Source organism: Haliotis cracherodii, unplaced genomic scaffold (genome assembly GCF_022045235.1).
Source record: "Haliotis cracherodii isolate W230 unplaced genomic scaffold, xgHalCrac1.p SCAF_5, whole genome shotgun sequence".
Taxonomy (NCBI): Eukaryota; Metazoa; Mollusca; class Gastropoda; order Lepetellida; family Haliotidae; genus Haliotis; species Haliotis cracherodii.
The window spans coordinates 16,496,728-16,522,842 of NW_027266308.1; the positions used below are offsets into that span (position 1 = coordinate 16,496,728).

General features: G+C 38.0%; 2 protein-coding genes and 1 long non-coding RNA gene across 3 annotated transcripts in view; 2 read left to right on the plus strand and 1 right to left on the minus strand.

The window, feature by feature from the left end:
* Positions 1 to 703: 703 nt before the first annotated feature.
* Positions 704 to 5,021, minus strand: LOC139444070 (uncharacterized). The gene is made up of 10 exons (XR_011651745.1): positions 4,966 to 5,021; positions 4,602 to 4,640; positions 4,024 to 4,056; positions 3,738 to 3,779; positions 3,287 to 3,316; positions 3,137 to 3,175; positions 2,539 to 2,599; positions 1,541 to 1,643; positions 949 to 1,018; positions 704 to 798 (listed from the first exon to the last, which is right to left on the minus strand). It is a non-coding gene; the product is annotated as an uncharacterized lncRNA (long non-coding RNA).
* Positions 5,022 to 7,970: 2,949 nt separating this feature from the next.
* On the plus strand, positions 7,971 to 15,831 carry LOC139443406 (uncharacterized). Its single transcript, XM_071224394.1, has 5 exons — positions 7,971 to 8,021; positions 8,148 to 8,225; positions 14,583 to 14,639; positions 15,034 to 15,291; positions 15,497 to 15,831. Exons 1-4 carry the CDS (start codon positions 8,018 to 8,020, stop codon positions 15,237 to 15,239), a joined length of 345 nt encoding a protein of 114 aa, XP_071080495.1. The 5' UTR covers positions 7,971 to 8,017; the 3' UTR covers positions 15,240 to 15,291; positions 15,497 to 15,831.
* Positions 15,832 to 25,558: 9,727 nt separating this feature from the next.
* The window catches only part of LOC139444410 (adhesion G protein-coupled receptor L4-like), a 78,318-nt gene continuing 77,761 nt past the window's right edge, over positions 25,559 to 26,115 (plus strand). The window contains exon 1 of the mRNA XM_071225382.1: positions 25,559 to 25,594. Coding sequence (XP_071081483.1) covers positions 25,559 to 25,594 — 36 coding nt within the window. The remainder of the gene's footprint in view (positions 25,595 to 26,115) is intronic.

Below are 26,115 nucleotides of genomic sequence, written 5' to 3' on the forward strand. Positions count from 1 at the left end.
TGTCATAATGTTAAGAAGTGAAGTCAGATGTACACACAGCGACAAAACGAAACAAGGTAACAATTCAAACATATTTCGGCCAAATCCAACTATTTTAATTTTTGGAGAAGGTTTCAAGCCGCAGAGGTCTACAAGCACAGATATGGCGACTGATCCCGCTTGGCTAGGCCTCGTGCCCTTGCAAAATTGTTTCGAAATTTATACCTCCAAAGTTGCCCAAACTTATAAAATGCCTTAAAGGCAGGGCGGGACAACTTAGGAATGGCCAGGAGTCCGAACTTGACCACACAGAAGGAAGCGAGCTACAAAAACATGTTTTATATCATTGGAAAGATCTCGAGGAGACGAATCCAAATAATGTGTGTCCCAGTGTGTACACATGTTTACAAGCTCAAAAATTGGCTCAGAAAATGCATTACTGCAGAAATTTCTGGCAGAATTTTTTTTTCTGCAGAAATTTCTGGCAGTATTTTTTTTTTCTACAGAAATTTCTGGCAGAATTTTTTTTTTTCTACAGAAATTTCTGGCAGAATTTTTTTCTGCAGTAATATTTAGCAGGATTGTTTAAATTCAGGAGAAATAAGGTTCAATCATTGGATAGTTTAATCTGGAGTTGCTTTAAATGACCTTTTTCCCCCAAAAAAAGTTTTAGTTCACATGATTACAAGCACAAAAAATAAAACTAATTTCGTGAGATCTTTCAAAAACATATTTATTCACATGCTATATTACAAGACATGTCCTTGGGCGACTTTGCACTATGTCTCATGGGTGAGGCGATGTTTCCAGCGATGGGTCCTATCACAGAAGAAAATAGCTGTATAGATGAGTGGATCCATATTGTCTAATATAGCATCAGATAAATTGCAGCCTATATGCAGCTTAGAGTTTACAATAGAGCCTACGGCATAAGACGTATAATGAATGTAAATAGTCTACTTTACTTACGTTTTCTTCTCAACATACTTGAAATGAATTCTTTTTTTCGTCTGGTCATTGAAACCTATGTGCACATATTCTGAAAAGATATGAAAAAACATTAAAATGCTTTTCATTTCAGTAATAAACACATTCCACATGCCTTAGCCACATGAACAATGTAAGAGAGGTGAGGTGAGGTGAGTTGAAATTGGGTTTAACGTCGTGTCCAAGATTAGTGCACATATATGGCGGCGTGCATGCACACGTGTGTGTGTGTGTGTGTGTGTGTGTGTGTGTGTGTGTGTGTGTGTGTGGCTGCTTGTACTAGTCCGGACTGATTCTAGCCCACTAAAATACCATTCCGCAGTTTAACATGAATACCCTACTCAGTACACAGTACATGACTCCAAGCTGACCAGTCCCTGTTTTAGCTCCCTAATGCAGAGCGCGAGACAGGGTAACAACAAGTACCATCTTTTAACGTCTTTTGGTATGACGAGGCCAGGGATTGACAATGTAAGAAATTATTGATGGTATGAAAATCATTAATCATGTTGTAATCTGTGTGAAAACTTTTATAACTGATTATGTTTATGCTCTATCTTTGTATTCTGCTTACCTCTAACCTAATCTTGTTTGTTGATAGCCACTCGTCTAAGTTGTAGCCAGTCCAATGTAGGTTCACTTTCTCCTTTTGGACCGATAATATTTTGGCTTTATACCTGTATTTGTTTTATAAAGATAAAAAATAAATCATGATTCAGGCAGAAAATGAAGGATAACATGAATTTCCATTTTCACTGTTCTGTAAATAGCTTTTGCCCCACTGACATTTTCCCAGAATCTATTATTAGCAGATGGAAAACACAACACTACTGGAATACAAAGTGTATAGAAGTTCTTTTAAAAACAATAAGTCAAACCAACCAACTCAAACCACTATGCACTTCCTGTCAGAAAACATTTAACTGCTATCACATGTCTCCCTAATTTCGATAATACAATAACAAGTTCTTTTCAGTAACTATAAGCATGAACTGGACTTCAAAAAGAACATCAAATTATAAGAATCATACTACTCAGATGCTACTAACATGTGTTAATCTGCATGTCATCACATAAAATGTCAGCTTAAAACCCAGAGGTTTCGAAAGAGATGAAAACTGGAGTTACTTGGCATAGGTTGTAGCTGTGTAACAGGTGGGAATCATCAGACAGAAAGGACATATGTTATTCAGCATAAACTCCAGAAATGGTTCCGTAATGAACACAAATGTCATTTTCACTACTGCCGCAATGCATTTATGTGAGCAATTTCAAGAGTCACAAAAAGTGTGATCCTTCAAGCAAAGTTTCTGTTTCAAAGAGCTAAAAAGTTCAGATGAAATGCCTAGTATGAAAAAGGGGGACGGACAATTGATTTTCAGTCAGGAGAGTTAAAGCAATTAATTGATATGAAATAATAAATATTGATACATAAGGAAGATCATGATCCATCAGTATCTTAGCAAATCGTTGCAATCTGAACATAATCATAAAAAAATACTTGTGTGAAACGTGATGAAAACAATTCAATATATGAAATTTCCTTCAACAATGCAAACAGTAATTACATACCAAAAGCCATCCTCCTCAATGCCTCCACAATCATGCCAACATTGAATTTGCAGGGGGACATCTATGGACAAAATCAGTGTTATATGTGTTTATATTAAAGCATGGTACTAAGTGGACAAAGAGGATTCAGTCATTTCTGTATATTCTATTTTGAATTTTTCAATTTATATTTTAACAATTTAAAGCAAAGGCATATCAGATTGTTTGAACTGGATACTGATAATTCATATCTTATACCAGATGCTGTATGACAAATAAGCCAAATATAAGGGAAGAAAGATACACAAATACAATCCACATTGTATTAACACAGTGCCTGTACCATTGCCTGTGTTAATTTCCAGTTTTTCACAATACTGATCTTGCTATAGGAAATGTGGTGATTATCATTTGGATAAGACAGTGAATCATTAGCTCTAATCTGAATGAAACCCATGTGGATAGTAATGTTGCCAAGGATCATAATCAGGGTGAGTCATCAATTTCAGTTATAGGCATGCACAGCAACAGTGTCCATGGCCCATGAAAATCCACATACATATATACACTAGCATATGAACGTGTCAGTTACTGCCCATTATTTCTACAATCTGCTCACCTTTTTATTGTGCCGCCTTCTTTGCAAGTATGTCTCAACCTGAAAGAGAATCAAACAGTTGGTTTACATATATCAGGAACTATCTACCATTTTTAACATATTAGGGTTTAGTCAATTAACTATAAATCAGTTACATATATATTAACTTACCATTTTCTCAGTTTGCACAATCTTAGATGCCTGAAAATAATAGGTCAGATTAATTAGAAGCATAAAAGGTCATAAAAAGATCCTAAAATGGGTCCTTTTTATAGAATTGGTACTTAAAATGTAGTCTACACCAAAACAAACAATCAGGTGCTTGATCAGTCTGCCTGACATGTATTTGACATTGATATTCCTTTTCTATGACCTGGCACTTAGTTCAGAGAAGATGACAAACGGAAGTTTTATAACTGACAGATAGATTGAGGAACATTGCAGTGAGAGCATTTATTTGTGTTAAAAAATTAACTATTACCAAAAACAACATTGTATTCATATTCAAGACATGCAGTCACTGAGCCTTACCATCACAGCAATAACATTACTTTTCAAGCTAATATAGTAATTTATTTAATATACCGGTATGTTGTTCATGAAATGATTAAAGTTTAATTACCTTTCAACTCTTTTGTGGTGCTCTTCCTTTGTAATGTATCACCTGAAAATAGTAGTTTTTCGAAAAGATACCCTAGTTGGTACATAAAGTTACATAAATTGCATACTTCTCTTATCATAGGTATTCAAAATAGCTTATTTGATCATGTGGATCATAATAACTTTCAGTTACATACATGTAGTAATATTTTAGTATAATTAAGAATAACAAACCATGTGTACACACAATGTTTAATATGCACTGTAAAATGAGGTCAAAGTAGTATCAAATCTGACAAAGTACTTACTGGAAGATCCTGGCATTCCATGATGGGTAGATTCTAATAAAAGAAACATATCATATGGGTGTATGGTTCCATAATATGTTACTCACTAGTCAGTTGAACTTCTCAAACAATTAACACACTTCACTTCACATTAAGTATATGCAGATACATGCAAAAAGAAAACTGCTGAATATTGGGTCAAAATAGCTTTATAAACTTCTGGCATTTTAAGTCTATGGCAAGATTAAGTATACGGTCATAAAGAAGTTAGTGAGTTTAACACCGCTTTTAACAGTATTACAGTTACATGTATATTGCAGCGTGTCAGCTTAATGTGGGAGGAAACACCGAAGTGATGCAGGTCTCAGACGTTTACCACTTCGGTGAAACCCACGAGCACTGGTATGGTGCTGACAAACCTAGAACCGGGGCAAACCTGGAGTCGAACCCACTATCATAGGTTTCTGGTGTTCCCAGGGGATGCAACTCTGTACAGCGAATTGCGGCGCCATAGATGAATAGGCCACCTCGGTTACAATAGTATGCAAACTTTACAGGTACAGGTGGGCTATCTGGGTTTCTGTTTCTGCTTTACTAACCTCATGACGTTCCTGTGCTGATTCCTCATGGAGTAACCCCTGCAACATAATGTCAACGTCAAACTAATTCGGTTGAAAAATGTACATTTTATATAAATGACATTTTTTCTGAGGATAAATAAAATGCCTAGTTCAGACTATCCACTCAAAGAATCAGCAACTGGGCTTCATTGCTCATCCAATATTAGGAGCCTGTACATGTCATGTAGGTTGCTGTTGTCATCATGTCACCGCTAATGGCCTCATGACCAAGATGAAATAATTAAGTAATTGTCCCTGATAAGCCCCAAACATAAAGTAAAAGTATTAGCTCATATGAGGTGACATGGTTCATTTTCATTGAGTATGAATTGTTGTAACTCACCTGAACTAGGGTCACTTGTAGGTCCTGGTCATCATCATTGAATGCATAAACCTGTAATCAAGACAATGCAACAAATACAGAGGTCCTTATCATATATCTCTTATTTTGTAGGAGAAGATAGGGCTCTTATGCTACTGAACTGGGGAATTGCAGGTTAGAATTGGTCCACAGCAACCTATGTTGACAGTGTCATGGCATGGTGGCATGGATTGTTCCTCATAACAACAATCACCGGACCAGGCTGTCTTCAAATGGCTTGAATATTGCCAAGTGTGGCATTAAATAACACGAGGGACTGAACTTGTCATGATATACATAATGCACAAACCACCCAGAGCGCCATGCGGCCAGCCTGGTACAGGACTAGGCTGCTCCTCACCACTGACACCAGCTGATCACTGCGCCGGAATATATATTTGGCGTTGCTGTTCAATTTCGAATTTCCGATAGGCCTGTCTCTACTCAAGAAAATAAAGAAATGTCTTGAATTTCCGACAGCATAACCTGGTGTCCGATCTTAAAAAAGTTCGGAACGAGTGTGAAGCCATGATAAGAAATATTATTATTAATGATTGAAGCCACCTTCCCAAATGTGTGTGCTGCATAAGCTGGAGTGGTTCCCCTTTGATTTTCCAAAATATGAATCGACAAACGAAAAGAAAAGTAACTCGGCCACCCCAGGGACTAATGATATTTTATCATTATTGAAGTATACCGTATACAGTCTGATTGATGAGTGACCAGGTGAAGAACCAACACCCTCCCTAAACCCTCCCCCCTCCCCATAGTAGCACGCTCACGGTTTGCAATATATACAATAACATACTAGATGCGAACTGTTTAACTGACAACTGTTAATTGGTATTGGTCAAGCCTCGGTGAATTTGCTTTTGGAGTGTGTGTGCATGGGGGGAGAAGGGGGGGGGGGGGGGGGGGGGGGGGCGGGGACAAGTCGAAATAAGGATAAGATAATGATCACATAAATTTTATTGGAGGCTTTGAAAGTTGAGGATCGGCGAAGCATGATAAAGGTGGCGCTGATAAACAATACCCTTCGACCACGCGCGCGAGACAATGTATCACCGTATGAAGTGACAATACCCGAGAAAATTTAATTACCTTGTTGGCAGGAAGTCTGGCGGCACAGCACGTACAATATGCATCGCGTGGGTATTCCAAATCGTTCCCCCCCCCCCCCCCCCCCCCCCACCCCCCCCCCCCCCCAGCGCCAGCTTTGATGGAAATGTGTTGATTTTAGGAAAACATTAATACAAATTTGTTATATTCATAAACATCAGGCCTTAATAGTTATTTTTATCGAAATAATTCGAACGTTATAAATAACAGAGTAGCTCGCATGTAAATTATCTAAATACTGCATGGATTGGTAACCGTGTTTTCACTTTCACCGATCACCACAGGCAAATTCATACAGCTACACAAACACAACAAGTGTCGCCATACAGCAACAACACGTAGACAGTATACAAGACATAATAAAACCACAGGAGATGGATCTATCTCCTTTTCAGATTAGTTTGTTTGCGTATCTTTTATCAAAATTGGTAGAAATAAATACGCTACACTTAGACTCTTACAAAACGCGTTTCGCATGTCAGCAAAGCCACACATTTAAATTGTATATTTCCACGTTCTAGGGTCGGCGTATCCAGAAATAAAACAATAAATATTTTGACGACTTACCTGTATCGTAACTGCAAGACGGTAACCAGACGTAACATTGCTGACTGCGCGTGGTTCGGGATCTTTGCTGTGGCTGAAATAAAGAGTGCTATTTTTCACAGAAAGAGACCACGTTGCTTGTGCCATTGTGCAAAGACTTTTCAGGAATGCGAAGGTACTATTCTGAATATACACGAATATATACAAGTCACAAGACAAAGAAGGTATTTACATGAAAGATATTTCAAATCTCGATGTTAGAGACCCTGAGAAATGTAGATTTAACTGAATCCAATCCAATCAAGTGTTACTACCATTCATTACAAATGGATAATACGATATTGCATTATAGAGAGGGTAATTATAGCTACCTGAAGGAGCAACCATTTGTCCACTCTTTGAAGTTGCCGCCAAACCGGACGCGTAAATGTAACTCGCAAGAACACTGTGTACACAGCTTCTTTCTAAATTTGGAGAAGCGTAAGTGTGTTGAAAGAACAATATGAATGTAAGTCAGGCATGAAGTTGCACGGTGGAACCGACGTGAGACTTTATAATCCGACAGTTGTTCATATATGTTATTTAATGCGTGATTGGTATTACCGCTTAACATGTAGGTTTGTATTTATAATAAAAACTATTCGTTTACATTTGCGATACAATATAGAATGTTGAAATAGTTTTGTCCGGATAGCAACATAACTGTTGCATAGGATATGTTGATTAATGATAATACTATATGAAAATTCCTCGAGCTGACTTACACTATGGATAGTGTACAAGACAACAGTTATAGAACATCACGTGTTAAGGTTGATGGAAACGGCAAAATATTTATTTACAATATATGTTTTTCCAGGGGAAGAGCCTGTTACAAAGTCTATGTCTAAAAAAAGAGTAAACTCGCTCCTTGTCGGACAAAACTAAATGTAATTAGGATAATTACCTATGTACATTATCAGTGGATTACTTGAATTAATATCAAATTGTAACCTGAGATGCTGGTGCCAAACCTTACAACAGACTACGTGACCACCCAGTGAACACTCAAGGGGGCGTGATATACACCCTTGTGTTTGATTTGCAAAACCAATCAGCCGTGGACGCCCGACCATAAAAATGGTGTATAAAGATTTAACCCTACCGTGTGCGAAATACGCATCAGTCGAAAAGCGCACGTTAAATCTCCAAAGTAAGTAAGTTTAACCCTAATTACGTATCGTTAAATCTTCGAGAACGTTCAGTCAGGCGGTCAAACGATAACTATTCAACAAGTAGGTAAATCACATCGAAAACCCAAGTTTTGGTCGCAGTGGGAAGCTCTGGATGCCTAAGCAGGGTTCACCAGCTCTGCTTCAACAACGTTATCATGGGTAAGGAGCATTTTATTCTATTTTTGTACACCAAACACTGTATATATCTTGAATAACGTTGGCCTTCTGTTTGTATCATGGTTTCTTTATGAACATATTCATCGAACATGTTGCTACCCATTACAGATATTACAAACCTCATCAACAGTCAAGACATACACCTTTCTTCAAGAAATCTGCCCAAAAAGAAAAGCACTGAAATTGGTAAGTAATGTTTATGTGCAATATGGTTAAATATAGTTCATTTATTGCATCAGCAATATCAGATAGAGTTGAGCTACGAACGCGAAAATAAACATGTCAGGCGAATGTAGGGGTGAGGTACTCCATCGGTCTTGCGTTTCGCTGGGTGTTTTTACCATCACCGGTGGTGTTGCCAATTTAAATTTCGTTTCGGAATCTAAGCACGATGCATGATTTTTATCAAAATTTCAACATGAGCTAGGAAAGGAAGAGCCGAAGAGCCAGGGCTCTGTGAAAGTACGCGGATTGTGTAGCCTATATATGGCTTCACGTGACATTATATTGGTGTTACGTACGTAGTAAACCAGGTAAGTGTTGCCCTCGTTGCCGGCAAGGCCATGACTTAATTAGGGTGTGAGTTGGTGGGTCGCTCGGGCTACTCTGTGGTGCTTACACAGTAGGCGTGGGGCTAGGCAAGTTTACGAGACACACTGTCGAGTGATCCTAGTGATAGAATCCTTTCTTTGTTTTTTATAGGACATGTCGATATCGAATTCCTAAAAGCCCTGGAATAATGCAAGATCTATATTAATAATTGCTGTTTCCAACTGGATACATGTAAAAGTGACCTTCAAAATGGAACCGAATTTAGCATGAAAACAAAATTCAATAAACGTAAGGGTTTGACAAGGAGTATTATGGATAAGACCTGATACTAATTATATACAGACACTACCAGTAGTCTAAGGCATTGCAATTCACCCTGCAAAGTTGTGTCCCTTGGGCACGCCAGAAACCTATGGTTGGAATCCCGGTTCGTCCAATGTTTCTAGGTTGTCAGCACCATATCTGTGCTCGTGGCTTTCCTCCCACATTAAGCTGACACGACACGATATAACTGGAATACTGTTAAAAGCGGTGTTAAACCAAACTCACTCATTCAAGACTCACAACTTTATCGTTGATCCAATGTTTTCTGGTGCGTGTGGGGCTATGTTAGTGATGAGTCACAACTGTATATTTTAGGTTACCCAAACATGCATCATACATTTTTATTATAAAACGATATGTCATATTATCACAGGAGCAGTAATCATAACATACAAATAGGTTGACAGCATTGATTGCTAATTCCTATGTAATAAGAACGTGAAGGGGCCCTCACAAGCAGGTGTGTCACGTCTGATTACAGGTGAATGGGTTGTCTGATTACAGGTGAATGGGTTGTCTGATATGGTCGTGTATGATAACACAGTATCACATGCTGAAAGTAATTAGTGCTATTGCACATACACAGTATCAATAAATGTATTTTTTTTAACTATTGTTTCATTATTACCACCAAGCACACATTTGCTATCTGCATAATAAACCTAACTTATTTCTCATCAATTTACAAACAAGTTAAACATTATTAATTTTCATTGAAATAACTTGTTGATACAATAAGGCAAAACCTTCACATACGTATATGAATAGACTCCATTCTCTATGCAAAAGCCAAAAGTTGAATGTTGTGCTTACGAAAGGTTGGGAGTGTCAGATCATATGTACCTGGTAACTCTTTTGGGGACAAAGTGTCTTAAAACATAACTTAGGATTTATTCATGTTCAAGGCATCTATTCTCAAATCTCACAAATCATCATCCTTGGTACATAGTTTTTCAACCAAAATTTTGTGAAACAGGAATAATCTTGTGAAAATAATAACATGTTTTTGTTCCCTGAGGTAACAAGGTTATCAAAAACATTGACAAGAATCATTGATCACCAGTCAGAATGTGGATAAGGATTAAGGTACTTTGACAGAATCATTCGTTCTTAAAATCGCGAAATCGTCATTACAAAGCACATCGATAACAGAATTGCGTGGCATAAATTGTGGTTGTAATACAGATGGGATCATGCACTATGAGAGATTCAAATCCACACATCTGTTTGTTTTTATGAAGGCTCACGTTTTGCTGTTGTGTTTTATCTCTGCCTGTTTATTTGTCTTTACTGTTTTAGTTCAATTTAATATCCATTTTGATACAAATATTATTAAGTAAGTGAACTAGCCACAAGTTCAAAACATACTTTACATTACTTGTTAACTTTAATATGATATATTGTGTTTACATGTTTTAAGTTTGGCATACTAAAGTAGTATGCATAAGAAAAAGACAATGAATAGACATAGTCTGATGTTTGTCAGGTCATTCATACCATTCAGTGTATTCATATTATTATTTCACAAGGGGTTTGTCAGCTAGGTTAAATGTAAGTATAGGTAAGCGGACAAAAAATCATGTTCATGACTGTCCATCAGTGTAAAATGCATTAAAAAGTCTATTAAAGTGTCGTCACTAACATTGATTTCAGATGTAGAATACGACTTATCTTGACGTGCCTATTTTAAAGTTTTATGATAACAAGAATTTTAAATGGAAGAAATTCAGTAGTCATTGTTAGGGTTATGTAAACTAGATAAATATCTAAATAGATATTTGTAACTCTTGAGTTAAATCTGATAATGATTAACATAACATTCTATTATACAAAATGTTTTTTTATGGAAGCATGTGTACAATGCATGAAAGACAAAGTTGATATTCACGAAAAAAAATTTCAGTAGTGAAATCGTGAGACAAATCAACAATAATTCTTTTTCACAAGCAGTGCTATAAAAGAGATGTTTAATTGATGCTTTATTAAATTTTTGGATAACCATTAACATTTCAAGAAATCTTTAATCTTAAGTTGCCCCTGCACATCCTTAATGTTTGTCTGCCCTGTTTGCTGATCCCTAAAAGATACTTACATTATATTAATGGCAGATTGCCTTCCAAATATGATGTTTTTATTGGTAATTCATGTTTTATATAAAAATACACATTATAACTTATTTCTACTTATGTCATACAAAAGCAATAACTGCTGATATAGGTTTAGGGAAAATGAATGTAATTTAATAACCAACTGGATACTTTTTACATTATTATTTTAGGGGCGCTCGGGTAGCCTAGTGGTTAAAGCGTTCACTCGTCACGCTGAAGACCCGGGTTCGATTCCCGACATGGGTACAATGTGTGAAGCCCATTTCTGGTGTCCCCCGCCGTGATATTGCTGGAATATTGCTAAAAGCGGCGTTAAACCATACTCACTCACACACACACATTATTATTTTAACTGCCCATTCAAGCAACAACAAAAAACCACACACTTGCGATTCTTATGTCAATTGTTTAAACTTCAATATCATTTAAAAATATACACTTGGAAATAAAAAAGTTGGAATAATTACATCAGCTTGGAATAATTACGTGAGATAATACTGTTTTAATATCTCAAAGGTTTAATTTTTTTATATACAGCAACATGCGAGCGCGACTGTAACACTGATGCAATTATAGGATCTATAGGCTACATGTATCTGAGAGAATGTGATTAATCTTGACAAATGTTGTATGATTTATTCATCATTCTTGTTGTGAATTTCAACCAGTTCCGAACACTACAGCTGGGGCACTGACAATATGGCCCAAAACATACAGTTTATGTTAAGTGCGCACGACATTGTCACAATACTTAATGATAGAATACCATTTTGAAAATACATGACACTGATCTTATTGCATCACAGTTTTGTGAGATGTTTGTTTATGAATGTTTTTTGTATGGCATCATCAAAATGTTTAAAAATCAAGTTTTCATTAAAACATGACATTTTCAGTATTACATGACATTTTCAGACTAACTAGTGTCTTTAGACTTGAAATTAATATCATTCCCATGTTACTGTCACTTTATCTAACTCTATTAATACCTATATATATGCTACCAATTTTATTCAGTATATCAGGAGATAAAAATACTGTGTTTTCAATGTTTCTCTTGTAACCTGTAAACTGCACTAAATTGAACTTGGAAACGAAAACAGAGAATGAGGTTTCAAATCTTAAATTAAGCATGGATAAATCTACAGGTAACCGTGCTCCACATTAAAAACATGTTGTGTTTATGCTTGTCGTAAGAGGCGACTAACGGGATTGGGTGGTAAGGCTAATTGACATGGTTGATGCTTGTCAACATATCCCAATTCATAGATTGATGTTCATGATGTCAATCACTTTATTGTCTGGTCCAGACTTCTGTACAGACCACCGTCATATAGCTGAAATATTGTTGGAGTGCAGTGTTAAACAAGAAAGTGAACAAACAAACAAAATCACCGACAATGGTGCTGTATATGCTTAAACAGTTTGTTTACACATAGGTCAGGCATTGAAAGCATGTAGCACAAAAACTACCATGAAGTAGGCACCCCAAAAGAAAATTAAGCTAGCCACTAGGATGACATATCACTCACTGTGACACAAAAGATATGACGTAACATTTCGAAAATGAAAAGTGCCAATGTCAAGCCCTCTGTTGTCCTCAAAACTTGAAATTCATTCTCTCTGTAGATTTTTATGGTTTTCTGCACAAAATGTATTGCCACACATCCTTTCAATATTGTAGTGAAACTTTGCATGTTGTATCCTATAAATATAAATATTTTAAAATGCTTATAGACAATGACTGTAAAAAAGTACTACTTTATAAAATATTAGTTTCCGTTTCAAAACAGCCTTTTTAATAAGAGGGGGATTATTGTGATTTCATAACCTGATTGTCCAATCAGAATCAAGTTATTTCCATCAAGTATTTGTGGGAAATCAACTCATCAAAAATGGAATTGGAATTGACTGCCACTTAGCCGTCTTAGATTTAGAACAAATATTCTCCAAAACTTCAAGTGTGTTGATGCCATAACAACAATATTGATAAAGCTATTTACGGCCATTACTTCTAAAGTCATTTTTATTTGAAAGGTGATACATGTGCTGTAATTTTAGTGCTCTAATGAAATCCAGTATGTAGAGATTGTAATGGGGATCATCACAGATTCTGTTTTCGTAATGTTTTATATTTTGACCATTACATGCCCTTAATTTGCACTCTCTCAAAATGCAATTCTTTGCACAATACAAGTAATCTTCTCAGAGACCACTGGACAATGAAACTTTACCTGATTGACAACCCCAATTTCTTGAATTGGAAATTCACCCATAACTCTGTTATTGCTCAAAATAATGACTTGTTCCTTTTCACATTATAATGACATAATAATTCTTCCAATATTAAGGGTGTTTTTCACTTCTTACTCCTCGGTGTTCGGTTCATGGTTCAGCATCATACACATGCTCATGGGTTTGACCAGTGGTAAATGTCTTAGACCTACATCACACTGGGCTTTCCTCCCACATCAAGTTGACACGCCGTGATATACCTGAAATACTGTTCAAAGCGGCATCTAAACTAACTCACTCACTCATTCCAGGTGAGCGAGTGTTCATGTGCCACAGTGAATAAAAGAAACCATAATTATTATAAGGAAGTATGTTGCACAAAGTTATTTAATTAAATGTTACATCCAGTTTCATAGTAAGTCAATTTGTCCATGTGTCTCTGTAACTGATGGCAACCAATGAAACAACACTTTCAGTACAAAAGTTCCCCCAAAGTACTAGTTACATGTGCCATAAGCCAAAATTAGCTGCCCGCTGTGGCTCATTGTATACTCCTGAATGGAATTTGCTAATATTAGCTATATATATGGCATGCATCACAAAAGGTCTTCAGCAACCCATGCTTGCCATAAGAGGCAACTATGCTTGTTGTAATAGGCGACTAACGGGATCGGGTGGTCAGGCTCCCTGACTAGGTTGATGCGTGTCATCGTATCCCAATTGCGTAACCTGATGCTCAAGATATCAGTCCCTGGATGGACTGGTCAAAACTCAAATATTTACAGACTGCTGTCATATAGCTGGAATATTGTTATAGAAACAAGCAAACAAACACAACAATAAGTTCACTGCTGCATCCTAGCAACAGTATTTTTGTAAACAAAAAACTAAACCAAAACATATATTACTGTCTACATATCCTATTGGTAGGGAGTTATGTAGATTCTTATTTAGAAACCAATGGAGCTTAGTATCCACAGTGCACATATATGGGTTATGTTATTGTAGTTTGTCCAGTATTATTAGTAAAGGATGTAATGGGATTTGTTTTGTAATGGGATCGTGCCATGTATGTCAAGACATTTGTTTGTACATTATATTTGTAACACACGTTTAGAAGGATAGAAATTTATCTTTGTCTTAGCTAAATGCTTGGTACGGGCCTGTTGAATAAATTCGATGTTTGTCTGGTAGGCTTGTCTAATTTTGGAGGCATTGTGGATTTCTGAGAATGGAAATTGGCAATTGTTATATTTGTATGACTATCCAATTACATTAAAGTTGCAATTTATGTATTGTTCAAATATTTATTTGACATTTCCAGGACCAGTAAAGCTGCAAGATTTTGTCGGCCAGTCAAAAGTGGACGCTGCAATCCAAGGTATCACTTTTAGTGCTATCATGAAGATAGTTATCAATGAAATTATTGGTATATGATTCCACATACAATATCATGTATTGTGTATTTATTCCTTGAGGCTATACTATACAATTCAAAGTAAATGCTGAAATCACAGCAGTGGTTAATATTTTTATAATTTATGTAAATTATTTTAAACCACATTAGAATTGTTTTGAAACAAAAGCATTTCATGTCCAATTGCTCATCCCCAGTATAAAAGAATCTGCACACTATGTTGAAACTTGAAAAATGCATAAGATTGATTTTTCTCTCAATATTCTCAATACTCAAATCAGTATTCTGTAAATAAACAAGTTTTGTACAATTTGATTTGTTTTCATAGTGCTAATACTGATGTAAATACCATTTTCAGGTGAAACTTTCTTTCTCATGGTGGGGCACATGCATGAAGATTTGGATCAACTGTTTAGTGTATTTGCAAGGGAACTTAGACAGAAGCCTGCAACAACCCACGATGCCCTCCTTCAAGATTGGGGACATCCGGACACCCACCACCAAGCTATCAGACTTCAAGCCCTTCATGCCTGCCCCAAAGGAAGCGACAACCCTCCCAACTAAAGTTCAAGAGGCAATAGAGAAGAACAATGAAAAACTGCAAAAACAATCAAAGGTAATTTCAATAAATATTGCATTTCTTTTGAAATATGTATTGTGATGTGTAATATTAGGGTTAGTCAGCGTTACTTAGAATATGTGTAATGTGGGCAAAGAAACAACCCAACTTCATGAGGTTACTATTTTTGCTTTTATTGTATAGATGCACTGTGATTTTAATTATGTTCTCATATTCTTTACATTTATTTTATTACTTTCAGATCACTCTGACAAAGCACCGAAGACGAGCGTCAGTATCAGAACAATAATGAAGGAGCAGCAAGTATTGCTGAAATGTACATATTTTTTGTCTAAGCTATGTGGCTAAGATATTGCCGAGGATTGCATATATATATATTAGATGAGATGTGCACAATGAAATTTATGAAACAATATATGCAGTTATATCGTAAAATCTTGGTTGTGTTCTTTTTTTTTCCATGTCTGAAGTTAACCCTACTTTCAAAGTACAGTATATCACATGTAGGTTGTTTCTTTGAATTTCAACAGGGGATTATATATTTGGTTGGCCCCATGGAATAATTATGAAATTTATTTTTTGAGAATCACATTCACCTTTAATGTTGTACACTTCAAAGTCGTAAAAAGGCCATTGAAGATGGTCACTGAAATTCTCATAATAATTTAGATAATTATACGGTAAGCTCAAGGTTCAAGGATTTGCATCTGTCTAGTATACAAAGGTATGAGGCCAACATAATATTATTGTTCCATTGTTTAATTCGAGTGACGTCAACTTTTCCTGATAAATTTGGTAAATATAATACCAAGATAAATATATTCAATTGCTGAATTCAATTTAAACTCTCCAAAGATTGATGCTTGATATTACTGCAGAAAAAAATTCTGCCAGATATTTCCCTAAGAAAAAAAAATTCTGCCGGAAATTTCTGTAGAAAAAGGTCATTTAAAGCAACTCCAGATTAAACTATCCAATGATAGAACCTTATTTCTCCTGAATTTAAACAATCCTGCTAAATATTACTGCAGAAAAAAATTCTGCCAGAAATTTCTGTAGAAAAAAAAAAATTCTGCCAGAAATTTCTGTAGAAAAAAAAAATACTGCCAGAAATTTCTGCAGAAAAAAAAAATTCTGCCAGAAATTTCTGCAGTAATGCATTTTCTGAGCCAATTTTTGAGCTTGTAAACATGTGTACACACTGGGACACACATTATTTGGATTCGTCTCCTCGAGATCTTTCCAATGATATAAAACATGTTTTTGTAGCTCGCTTCCTTCTGTGTGGTCAAGTTCGGACTCCTGGCCATTCCTAAGTTGTCCCGCCCTGCCTTCTTAGTTACGTCACAGTTAGACCTCTGATTTTCAGTATATTAGACTGTTCTTTTGATAATGAAAGCAATTATCCCTGTAGTTTATTCAGATTCCCGATGGTTAATTCTGACTCGATCGCCGAATGACGAGGGAGACGCCATGTTTGTTTATAAACAGTGAAAGTAGTCCCTACCACCAATGTAAACAAAGGATAACTACGCAATAACAAGTAGATTTTCACGTTTTAGGATACTTTCTTAATGAACCGTTACCATTCTTTGACATCTGTTTATTAAAATGTGTAGACTTGTCAAACATGAAACGGAAGAAGGCATATGCAATGTCTTGAATGGACTGTGAAAGATATGACGAATCGTCACATGGCGCTGGCCTGTGGCAGAGGTACTATGATGGCTGGCTGCCGGCCGCAAGGAACTCTGGGTAGGAGAGTGGGCTTTCTTACGCACCTGCTGGTGAGAAACCCATTTGAGATAACTGGTATCAAACATATGTGTGAGATCAAATTTAGCCAAGCGGGATCAGTAGCCATATCTGTGCTTGTAGACCTCTGCGGTTTGAAACCTTCTCCACAAATTAAAATAGTTGGATTTGGCCGAAAAATGTTTGAATTGTTACCTTGTTTCGTTTTGTCGCTGTGTGTACATCTGACTTCACTTCTTAACGTTATGACAGGAGAGACCGACTGTCAACAACGTCTGACCGTGGCCGTGACGTCTCCTAGACTAGGTTTAGAGTAGCTTCCCTTTGACAAAGGGCAGTTACTCTTGCGGACAGACCGATGGATTGCCGCGTAAGGCAATTAAAAACTATTGTTGTTTTGCGTATATGTTGCTTCACCACTGTATGAGAAACAGATTTCAGTTGGAACTATATTGGCTACTGTCACTGTCCGACTGACAGTGACACATCACTTAGCCTGTGACGTAATAAATATCAATGCGCGCATTCCAGGAAAACTCGCAATGTTTCGGTAATGTTTGTGAGAGAGGGAAAGCGATTTTGAAGCACAGAATTAAAGACTGACATTATATGATAAAGAGGTTTATCACGCTTGTGTGTTTGGGAATGGTAAATATCCCCAAGCACACTCGCGTGATGACCTCTATACACCTATGAATATAGACATACTTAGATTGACGACAATGACGATACCGGCGAGAGGGTCGTAACAGGGTGGGACAGGATGAATAGGCCAGCTGACGAAGCATGCGGGTCACCAGGCGTGACAAAAATCTCTTAGAATATTACGTTTCCGCTTCTGAAAATGTAATAATGAGCATATGGGTAACTTAGGTATACACACATCAAAGTGTTATTCTTACCACGATGTCACTGGTAGGCCTAATTGTGTAGATGTCGAGTCGGGGTCGGGTGACACATCAGTTGATGTGGGTCTTCTCTTGTTTCTACTTGATTTTCATCGTTTCCATAGTTCTTTTGGTTCATAAGCGTTTGGTTTTGCAAGTTCTTGACGGGTCAAGGGAACTTCTTCGGATAAAGCAAATTTTCGGATGTCATGTTGTATCAACATAAACTGGTACGTAATATCTGTTGCGTTGTGACAAGACAGGGACCCCGTTAAATTGGCACCAATTACGTCATCATCTAAGGGGCATAACTCTGGCCTGTTTAGCTCGGAAACCGAAGGCCTCATACCGGCATGACATTTTCACACTTCCTGCGAGCTTCCTACTTTCACTGTGGTAAAAATGAGGGTATACTTTCAAACACTGATACCTACTAATTCTAAAATTGCGTTTTGTTTAAAATAAGCAAGACGGTTATTTTTGCGTGTACACTTCCCCTTTTATGGTAATAATTAAATTTCCATCAAACGATTCCAAGACTTTTCAACAAACGTGTAGATCTTGGGTTTCAAAACCATACCTGCCATGTCGTCTTCAGCCATTTATAGTGTAATTTTATCTTTAAAGGGGCATCTGCGGTAGGAACTACCACACTCTGAGTGGGTGGAGCTTATACGAGTGATCTGACAGGTCAATATGACGTCATGATAACACACAAATTTCATTGGTTAATGTAAACAGCCACTCACGTGGGCCCTTTGACAACAAGGACATAAGGATGTAAGTTTTAATGGTAATAAATATCCATCAAACGATTCCAAGGTTTTTCAACAAAAGTGTTTTGTTTAAAAACCTACCTGCCATGTCGTCTTCACATCTTCATAGATTGATACTGTGGAATGTTCACGATTTATCCAACACAGTCCAACTCACAAATCATAGTTCTTCCCCATTCTCTGGACGAGAACGAAATACGTTTGTCGTGATGAATAAGAGCAGTGTAATTGAACAAAACAACATAACATGTGTCACGACACCAATCGTAATCCTGTGGTGTACGAATAGCATTTCTCACAATATATACGGCTTATTTCAACAGTGTTTTGGGTTGTTGTTTTCCCGTTGTGTTCGTCTTGCTTTCATCTGGAATATGGATGACAACGATCGTGTAAAAAACCCTGGTAATGGTCACAAATATTTTCAAGTGATGAAAGTAGTTTTTTGTCGTTTCCGTCACATCTTTTCATTGCCCAGTAGCAATGTGTTTTGGCAAAGTCACACTCCTCATGCCGAGGTCACTCGATCCGTGAAACTTGGCGGGTCCGATGCAGTGACCAATGTTGATTGGCATGCCAAGTTTCATTTGCATAAGGCCATCCATATTTTTCGTATGCTTCCCCCTCAAGCCTCACCCAACAAGAGAGCGGGCGGACGAAATAAAATATATTATTTATTAAATATGTTTTTCAATAATTGTGTAAGGTATTTCATGACATTTTAAAAAAAAGTTTAAACATTTGATACTAGAATTTAGTCTATGGGTTCATTTATTTTGTAGATAGAGTAGCTTTGCTTCGGAAAAGAATTTTTAATAAACTGGAGAAAGATGAAGTTGAACTGGTTCTTTAATGACAGTGTAATGGTAAATCTAGTAGTATTTCTTTTATTAGATCGGTGCGCAATTTTCCCCATCGGCAGGAGAAATTGAGACACGAAATTAAAATTTATATTATTTCATGTCGGAATGGAGATAAGATACGGACAGCCTCACATACTTCGATACGAAGTTCATATAAATATTTGTTCACATTATTTCTGTCATGTGCCTGAACATTTCAACATTTCATCAAACCTATTCAGGTCGCTGGCTACACAGATCATCCTCTCTTGTAAACTACTTCGGCATGAACGTACATGTTTGGTCTCGAAGCTCAAGGCAACAATGTTTCTCCATCCATGACGAGCCTGTCATAATGTCAATGCCTCGACAATCTTCCTGGTCAGTTGATTTTAACAATGTAATACACACAGCCTCATTCACGGCATCATCACAAGATTCCTTCGAAATACCCACCCACGTGATCAGGGTTACGACCTTGGCATGAATTAATAAATTAATTTGCATTTTTAGAAAAGAAATGTTTTCGGGAATACTATTACTAAAAAACATCCTGCACATGGTTCTTGTGGATTGCACTGCGGATTTCTTTTATAACTTTTTGTTTTCGCCCTTTCTGACCACGCGATCTCCTAGCAACCACGTCCCATGAGCGCATCCAAGTTGATTGTTGCTTACAACTGTCAAGAACTTCGCTTGTCTTCAATATGAGCAACAACACATACATTTTCATGTGACGCTTAATTTGACGGAGAGTTGTTCGAGATGATCAGGGAGCATTTGGTCATTTCGATTATGACATTGGTGACAGTTCCTATTCAAGATGACATAATTCCTATCGTCAACTCGAATCGACAAGATGGCGCCCTTGCAAGCGCAGGAGAAACTTTGAGAAATTCTGTGCCTATTCTTGGGACTAGTAAATCAGTGTCACAGCGATATTTCATTCTCGAACAAGATGAAGCCGAATATGTATGTTCACACTTCTTTTGTCAACCATGCGTGACACAGCACGGACAGTCGCAGTTAGGTTGGTTGGTTTGTTTGTTGTTTTACGCCGCACTCAGCAATATTCTAGCTGTATGACGGCGGTCTGTAAATAATCGAGTCTGGACCAGGCTCACTGACTTGGTTGATGCATGTTTGTTTGTGGTTTAACGGCGCACTCAGCAATATTCCAGCTATATGACGGCGGCCTGTAAATAATCGAGTCTGGACCAGATAATCCAGTGATTGATAGCATGAGCATCGATCCACCCAATTGGGATCGATGACATGCATCAACCCAACCCATGCTTGACGTAAAAGGCAACTATACTTGTCGTAAGAGGCGACTAACGGGGTCGGGGGGTCAGCCTCGCTGACTTGGTTGATGCATGACATCGGTCCCAATTGCGTGGATCGATGCTCATGATATCATTCACTGGAATGTCTGGTCCAGACTCGATTATTTACAGACCGCCGTCATATAGCTGGAATATTGCTGAGTGTGCCGTTAAACAACAAACAAACATCGCCGTGTTGTCACTCGGGGTCGTCCGGTTCTAGGCCTGTCTTGTGTGCTCCCTGTCTGCCTGTACCGCTGAATCAGCCTGGCCACTGTCAATGGTGTACAACCAAACCTTCTGGCAATTTGGACCTGTGTTGCCCCCATTTCGGCCATACCGATGGTTCTCTCTCTCTCTGCTCCTGTGACAGTCGTGGCATTTCTTTTGTGTGCTTTCATCACGTGTGGTTATACCCTGCAGACGAACGCATTTGTGCTAACATGCACGTGCAGTTTATGCCATAGGCAACATTTTTTTGTCACCGCACGAACGCCGTCAAAGGCATCTTCCCGAGGCAAGAGAGTTAACTGACTTTAAAAGTCCAGTTTCCACCCTTGACGAACCAGGCTGTAATTCCTGGGCTCGATCGTAGCGCCACCAGTAGCTATTACCAGTTATGTCCTTTCTATGCCTCTCCTATTGACCAATCAGATTCAACCTCTCGTATCACTTGCATTTGTTTCAAACAAAACGGTGGCGCCCAGTCAAGACGATCTGATTGATAATCAAGATCTATATTGTGATAAAACGAGTCTAACATCGCGAAGTGCATCAAATCACGTGAGCACCTTGATTAATTGCATGAAAAGATTTAGAAAATATCTGTTGACAACGAGTAAGGGGTGCACATGCTTTGCAAATCCTGCAGACGACCGAAATCTGCATGACAGTTTACGAACCGGATTTCGATTTCAGTGCGCGATTTTGATTGGACTGTGTTTCGTTAAATACTTATCGGTTGCTTGTGTGCATTGTTATGTTGATACACGTGACATATTCATATTTTGTAGTCAAGCTTAGAAATATTGGCGCAACTTCTGATGTTTCAAATCAGGCCCCTTCCTAAACACTAGTTGAAAATCTGTGTAATAATTTAAGTTTTATAAATATAATCTGATTATTGTGTGGTATACGAGGGGCGTTCAAATATGTTTTGCAACTTCAAAATAAGACCAAGTCGCAGAATATCTTTTGCACTTTTATTTTTCAATATAATCTCCATTCACCTCAATACACTTATTCCATTTGTCCCTCAAGCTTTTAATACCACTTATATAGAAATCCGCAGATTGGCCATTTAACCACGCCTCTGTGGCAGCCTTTATGTCCTCGTCATCCTGGTAGCGTCTTCCAAGTAGGGCAGATTTCATTTGCCGGAACAGGAAATAGTCACTGGGGGCTAAGTCTGGGCAGTAGGGTGGGTGATTTTACTGTTCGAATCCACATTGTGCAATTCTCGATTTGTGAACTGGAGCGTTGTCATACAAATGTAGAATACCACGTGTTAACATCCCCGGCGTTCCTGGCGAATAGATTTTTGCAATTCTTTCATTACATTAGCATAATACTGTCCATTGATTGTAGTTTTTTATTGGCATGTAATCAATCAGTAATATGCCTCTTGCAGCCAAAACTATGGTGGCCATTACCTTGCCAGCCGGTGGTTGAGTGCTAAACTTCCTCGGAGGCGGAGAATTGGGGTGCTTCCATTGCATGGATTCCAATTTAGTTTCTGGGTCCCAGTGGTGGATCCATGTTTCATCACCTGTCACTAGACGATAAAGAAATCCGGTTTCATCAGTATAGAGATCCAGGAGGTCTCGATAACTTTCAGTTCTCTGATGGCGATCTTGAGCTCTGAGCTTTCTAGGTACCCATCTTGCACATACCTAAGACATACCAAGATGCTCATGAATAATGGTTACAACAGCTCCAACTGATATTTGGAATTCCCTAGAAAATTAGGGATACTTTCACTCGTCGGTCAGACAAAATTCTTCTTTCGATAGCAGCAATAGTTTCCGGTCGGGTGGCATCTGAAGGAACTTTATTACAGCGCGTTGTTCATGTTTGAGAGAATCCATGATTGTGACCACCCATTAGGTGAATGAAGCCATCACATCTAACTTATTGTTGTGTCTGGAACTTGTTATGACACGTGTCACACCTGCCACAAGTTGCCATTGTTTGTGTAAACACAAATGCCCAAGTTGCAAAACTTATTGAACGCCCCTCGTAGATCTGGAATCTAATTATAGAATGCAAATGACCAAAACTAAACAAATATCTGTAATTTTCGGATTGAACTGAAAGAATCTTGTTGTCAATTTCGTATTTAATATCGTTACTGTTACATTAACCGAAACTTGTTCTGCTGCTGTTCTGCCGTACAAATATACAACACAATACACTTTGACCACAAATGCATTGAATGTGTCACATGTACACATGACCATGTGCTTTACTATTTATAGCGCAAACGTAAATAAGCTCCGCCCACTATGATTGATGCAGACGCCTAACACGATCGATTCGATTTTTTATGGTAAAACTACAGAAGTTTTATTGACTTATATATAGATATGGAGCCATTTGGTGTATCTAGGGTTTGTAATTCAAGTTGATACGAAGTTTGACGGTCAGTGGTGATCTTGTTTGCGTACGTTTTTCAAAGCTTCTCCCGACATTCGGTTGTGTTTTCATTGTCAGTCATTGTTCGAAAGTGAAACACCGCCACCTTGCGGGCTATTTATAGTCTGGGTGGAGCTTTAAACGACTGGGCTACCCGAAGACCCATTCTACAGAGAATCCTTTCAAGTAAATAGTCTTATCTTTGCCGGTCATTTATCAGTGAATGTGAGCAGGTGTTGATATAACCGTCACCACAGATCATAAATTAAAACCAGATCTGTTGGACTGAGTAACCAAGAAACGGCGTTTGACCAAAACCAAATCAATCATACAAGCCCGGAGACGGAGAATAACAGAGACGCCTTGCCTTCAAGGTCATCACAAGCGAGTGAGTGGATACATGTTGTACAACGCCGCTTTCTGCAATATCATATTGTTATGTCTTATGAGTTGATGCTGAAATTGAGACGCGAATGGATACCCAGAAATCGGAGGTTACTCTGCTTTACAAGTGCTATAGTAAGTTGCCACTAACAATTATCAGATAAAATCCACAATATATACTGCCAAATAGCCGTCGATATGTAAGTGAAACCCAATTTCGCCTAACCTTACCTCACCAGACTCCTACTCAGACCCTACCCACAGAGTGACTAATTACATTACACTTACAGCATAGGTTACAGTTTAGTGTGGGCGAAAAGGCTCAACTTAGAAATTCCAAAATTGTCCACTTTTGGTGAAACCCACGAGCATGGTATAGTTTCTGACAAACCTAGGTTCATACCCGGGGCGAGTCTGGATTCAAACCTGGATCACCGAATCCTGGTAGGTTAGGGACGCAACTGATCATACAGTTACAACGCCACTTAACCACCTTTATCAATCAAAGCGGCTTTAAACCCAAACTCAAGTCTTACATATCGATTTCCTTTTAGAATACATGAGTTTGTTAATGTTTTTTTAAATATTTACACAAACACATGAAACCTGTGACACTAGTAGTCAAGGCATACCACATCGTGCTGGCGCCTAAGAACAAACAAGGGTCATGGCTGAAGTCAAGGGTGTGTATGGATATGAATTATTTGACTGTGACATATCAGGATTAATGCCAAAGGTCCAAAGACATCGCTCTCGACAACACAAACAGCAATAATACCAATATTACATTACACAAGTGTAATATGCCACCGCATAACCTTCAGCAGCATAATTCTGACAACGGTAGCTTTGGTGAACTAGCCATCATCGGGCACCATCGGTATGAATCGGTTTCCGGGAAACAACGCGAGCACCAAGACAAGAAGTGAATAAAATATGGTCCGTGCAGGTTTGTTTTCCAATAAGCGACGCCAGTGTGTGGAACGTGAGTGTGTGGGGTCATTGAGTAGAGGAAATAGACATCGGAATGAGCAGGTTGAACATGGCTTTGAACAGTCTTCAGTGATACCACGTGGCAGCTTGAAGTGGGAGTAAAGCCCGAAATGACGTTGGACATGAACGTTCACCACTTTGGTAAAACGCACAAGCACCGATATGGTGCTGACAAACCAAGGATCAGCATTAAGGAGAATCTGGGATTCGAACCCGCGATCGGCCTGACATTGCTAACGGAAGAAATTCTGTATAGCGAATTTTGGTGATTGTTCCTCTCGTGGCTCCAAACGGAAATGTGAATCACGTGTGTAGGGTAGACAAAATGAACATACAACGTGTGTAACAGCGGCATGGCCCAACGGTTCATCGAGATTCTTTGCCCTGTATTTAGTACCCTTGGAACATAATTACAATCTTCCGATTAATGCAACTTTCAACATCTTTTGAATGGCAAGGTTTGACTGTCGCAAATAACGTTAACACCTTTACTAAAATGTTTTAAATTCATATTTTACAAAAAGGCGTTGAACTTTTTTTAAACCGTACAATTACAATCGTGGTATGTCTATGCAGGTTGACTGGAATTTCCCCTGACTGTTTCGCAACGGTGATACGAAAATTGGGATCTGTCCAGATACACACCAGCAGGACTGGGATACAAATCTGACGGAGATCGTTCACTCTACAGGTGTATTGCAGGAACTATGGGAAAGTGTGCCGTCATTTTTGCATATCTTACGGTAAGTAAAGTATCCTTGTCATTGTAATATATTAACATGAAGTATCATATTGAATGTTTGTTGGTAAGATTTATTGATTTAAATACAAGACTTGGTTGATGTTAGAGCGGTGACATGTTTTTATAAAGTTTATTAATGATATATGGGTCAGTTAATGATTTGTTTAGGACCTAATTCCACTTGTGTTCCTTGCTTAGTTGAAATCTCAAAAAGCCGGAGTCAGTGAGTGAGTATGGTTTTGACGCCGCTTTAGCAACATGTCAGCAGTATAACGGCGGAGGAACATCAGAGATGACCTTTACACATTCTGCCATGAATTTTATTTTTTTTCATCACTAGGCGCATCCTTTTCAAATGTTTAGAAGCTGTCCATAATGAAGTGTGGTTTTTATTTGGAAATAATCAAAACCGTTGTCATGCTCTTTGTCAGAAAAGGGTTTGTAAATTCAGTTAAGTCCAATTTCGTCTTTCACATGTTCAACGCACGTGTTTCTTTCATACTTTAAAAATAATTCTACATG

Excerpts from the sequence above, each read along its gene's own strand:
- LOC139443406 (XM_071224394.1), top strand. Across the intron at positions 8,226-14,582 it reads AAAGAAAAGCACTGAAATTG|GACCAGTAAAGCTGCAAGAT; the intron begins GTAAGTAATGTT and ends TGACATTTCCAG. Across the intron at positions 14,640-15,033 it reads AGTGGACGCTGCAATCCAAG|GTGAAACTTTCTTTCTCATG; the intron begins GTATCACTTTTA and ends TACCATTTTCAG.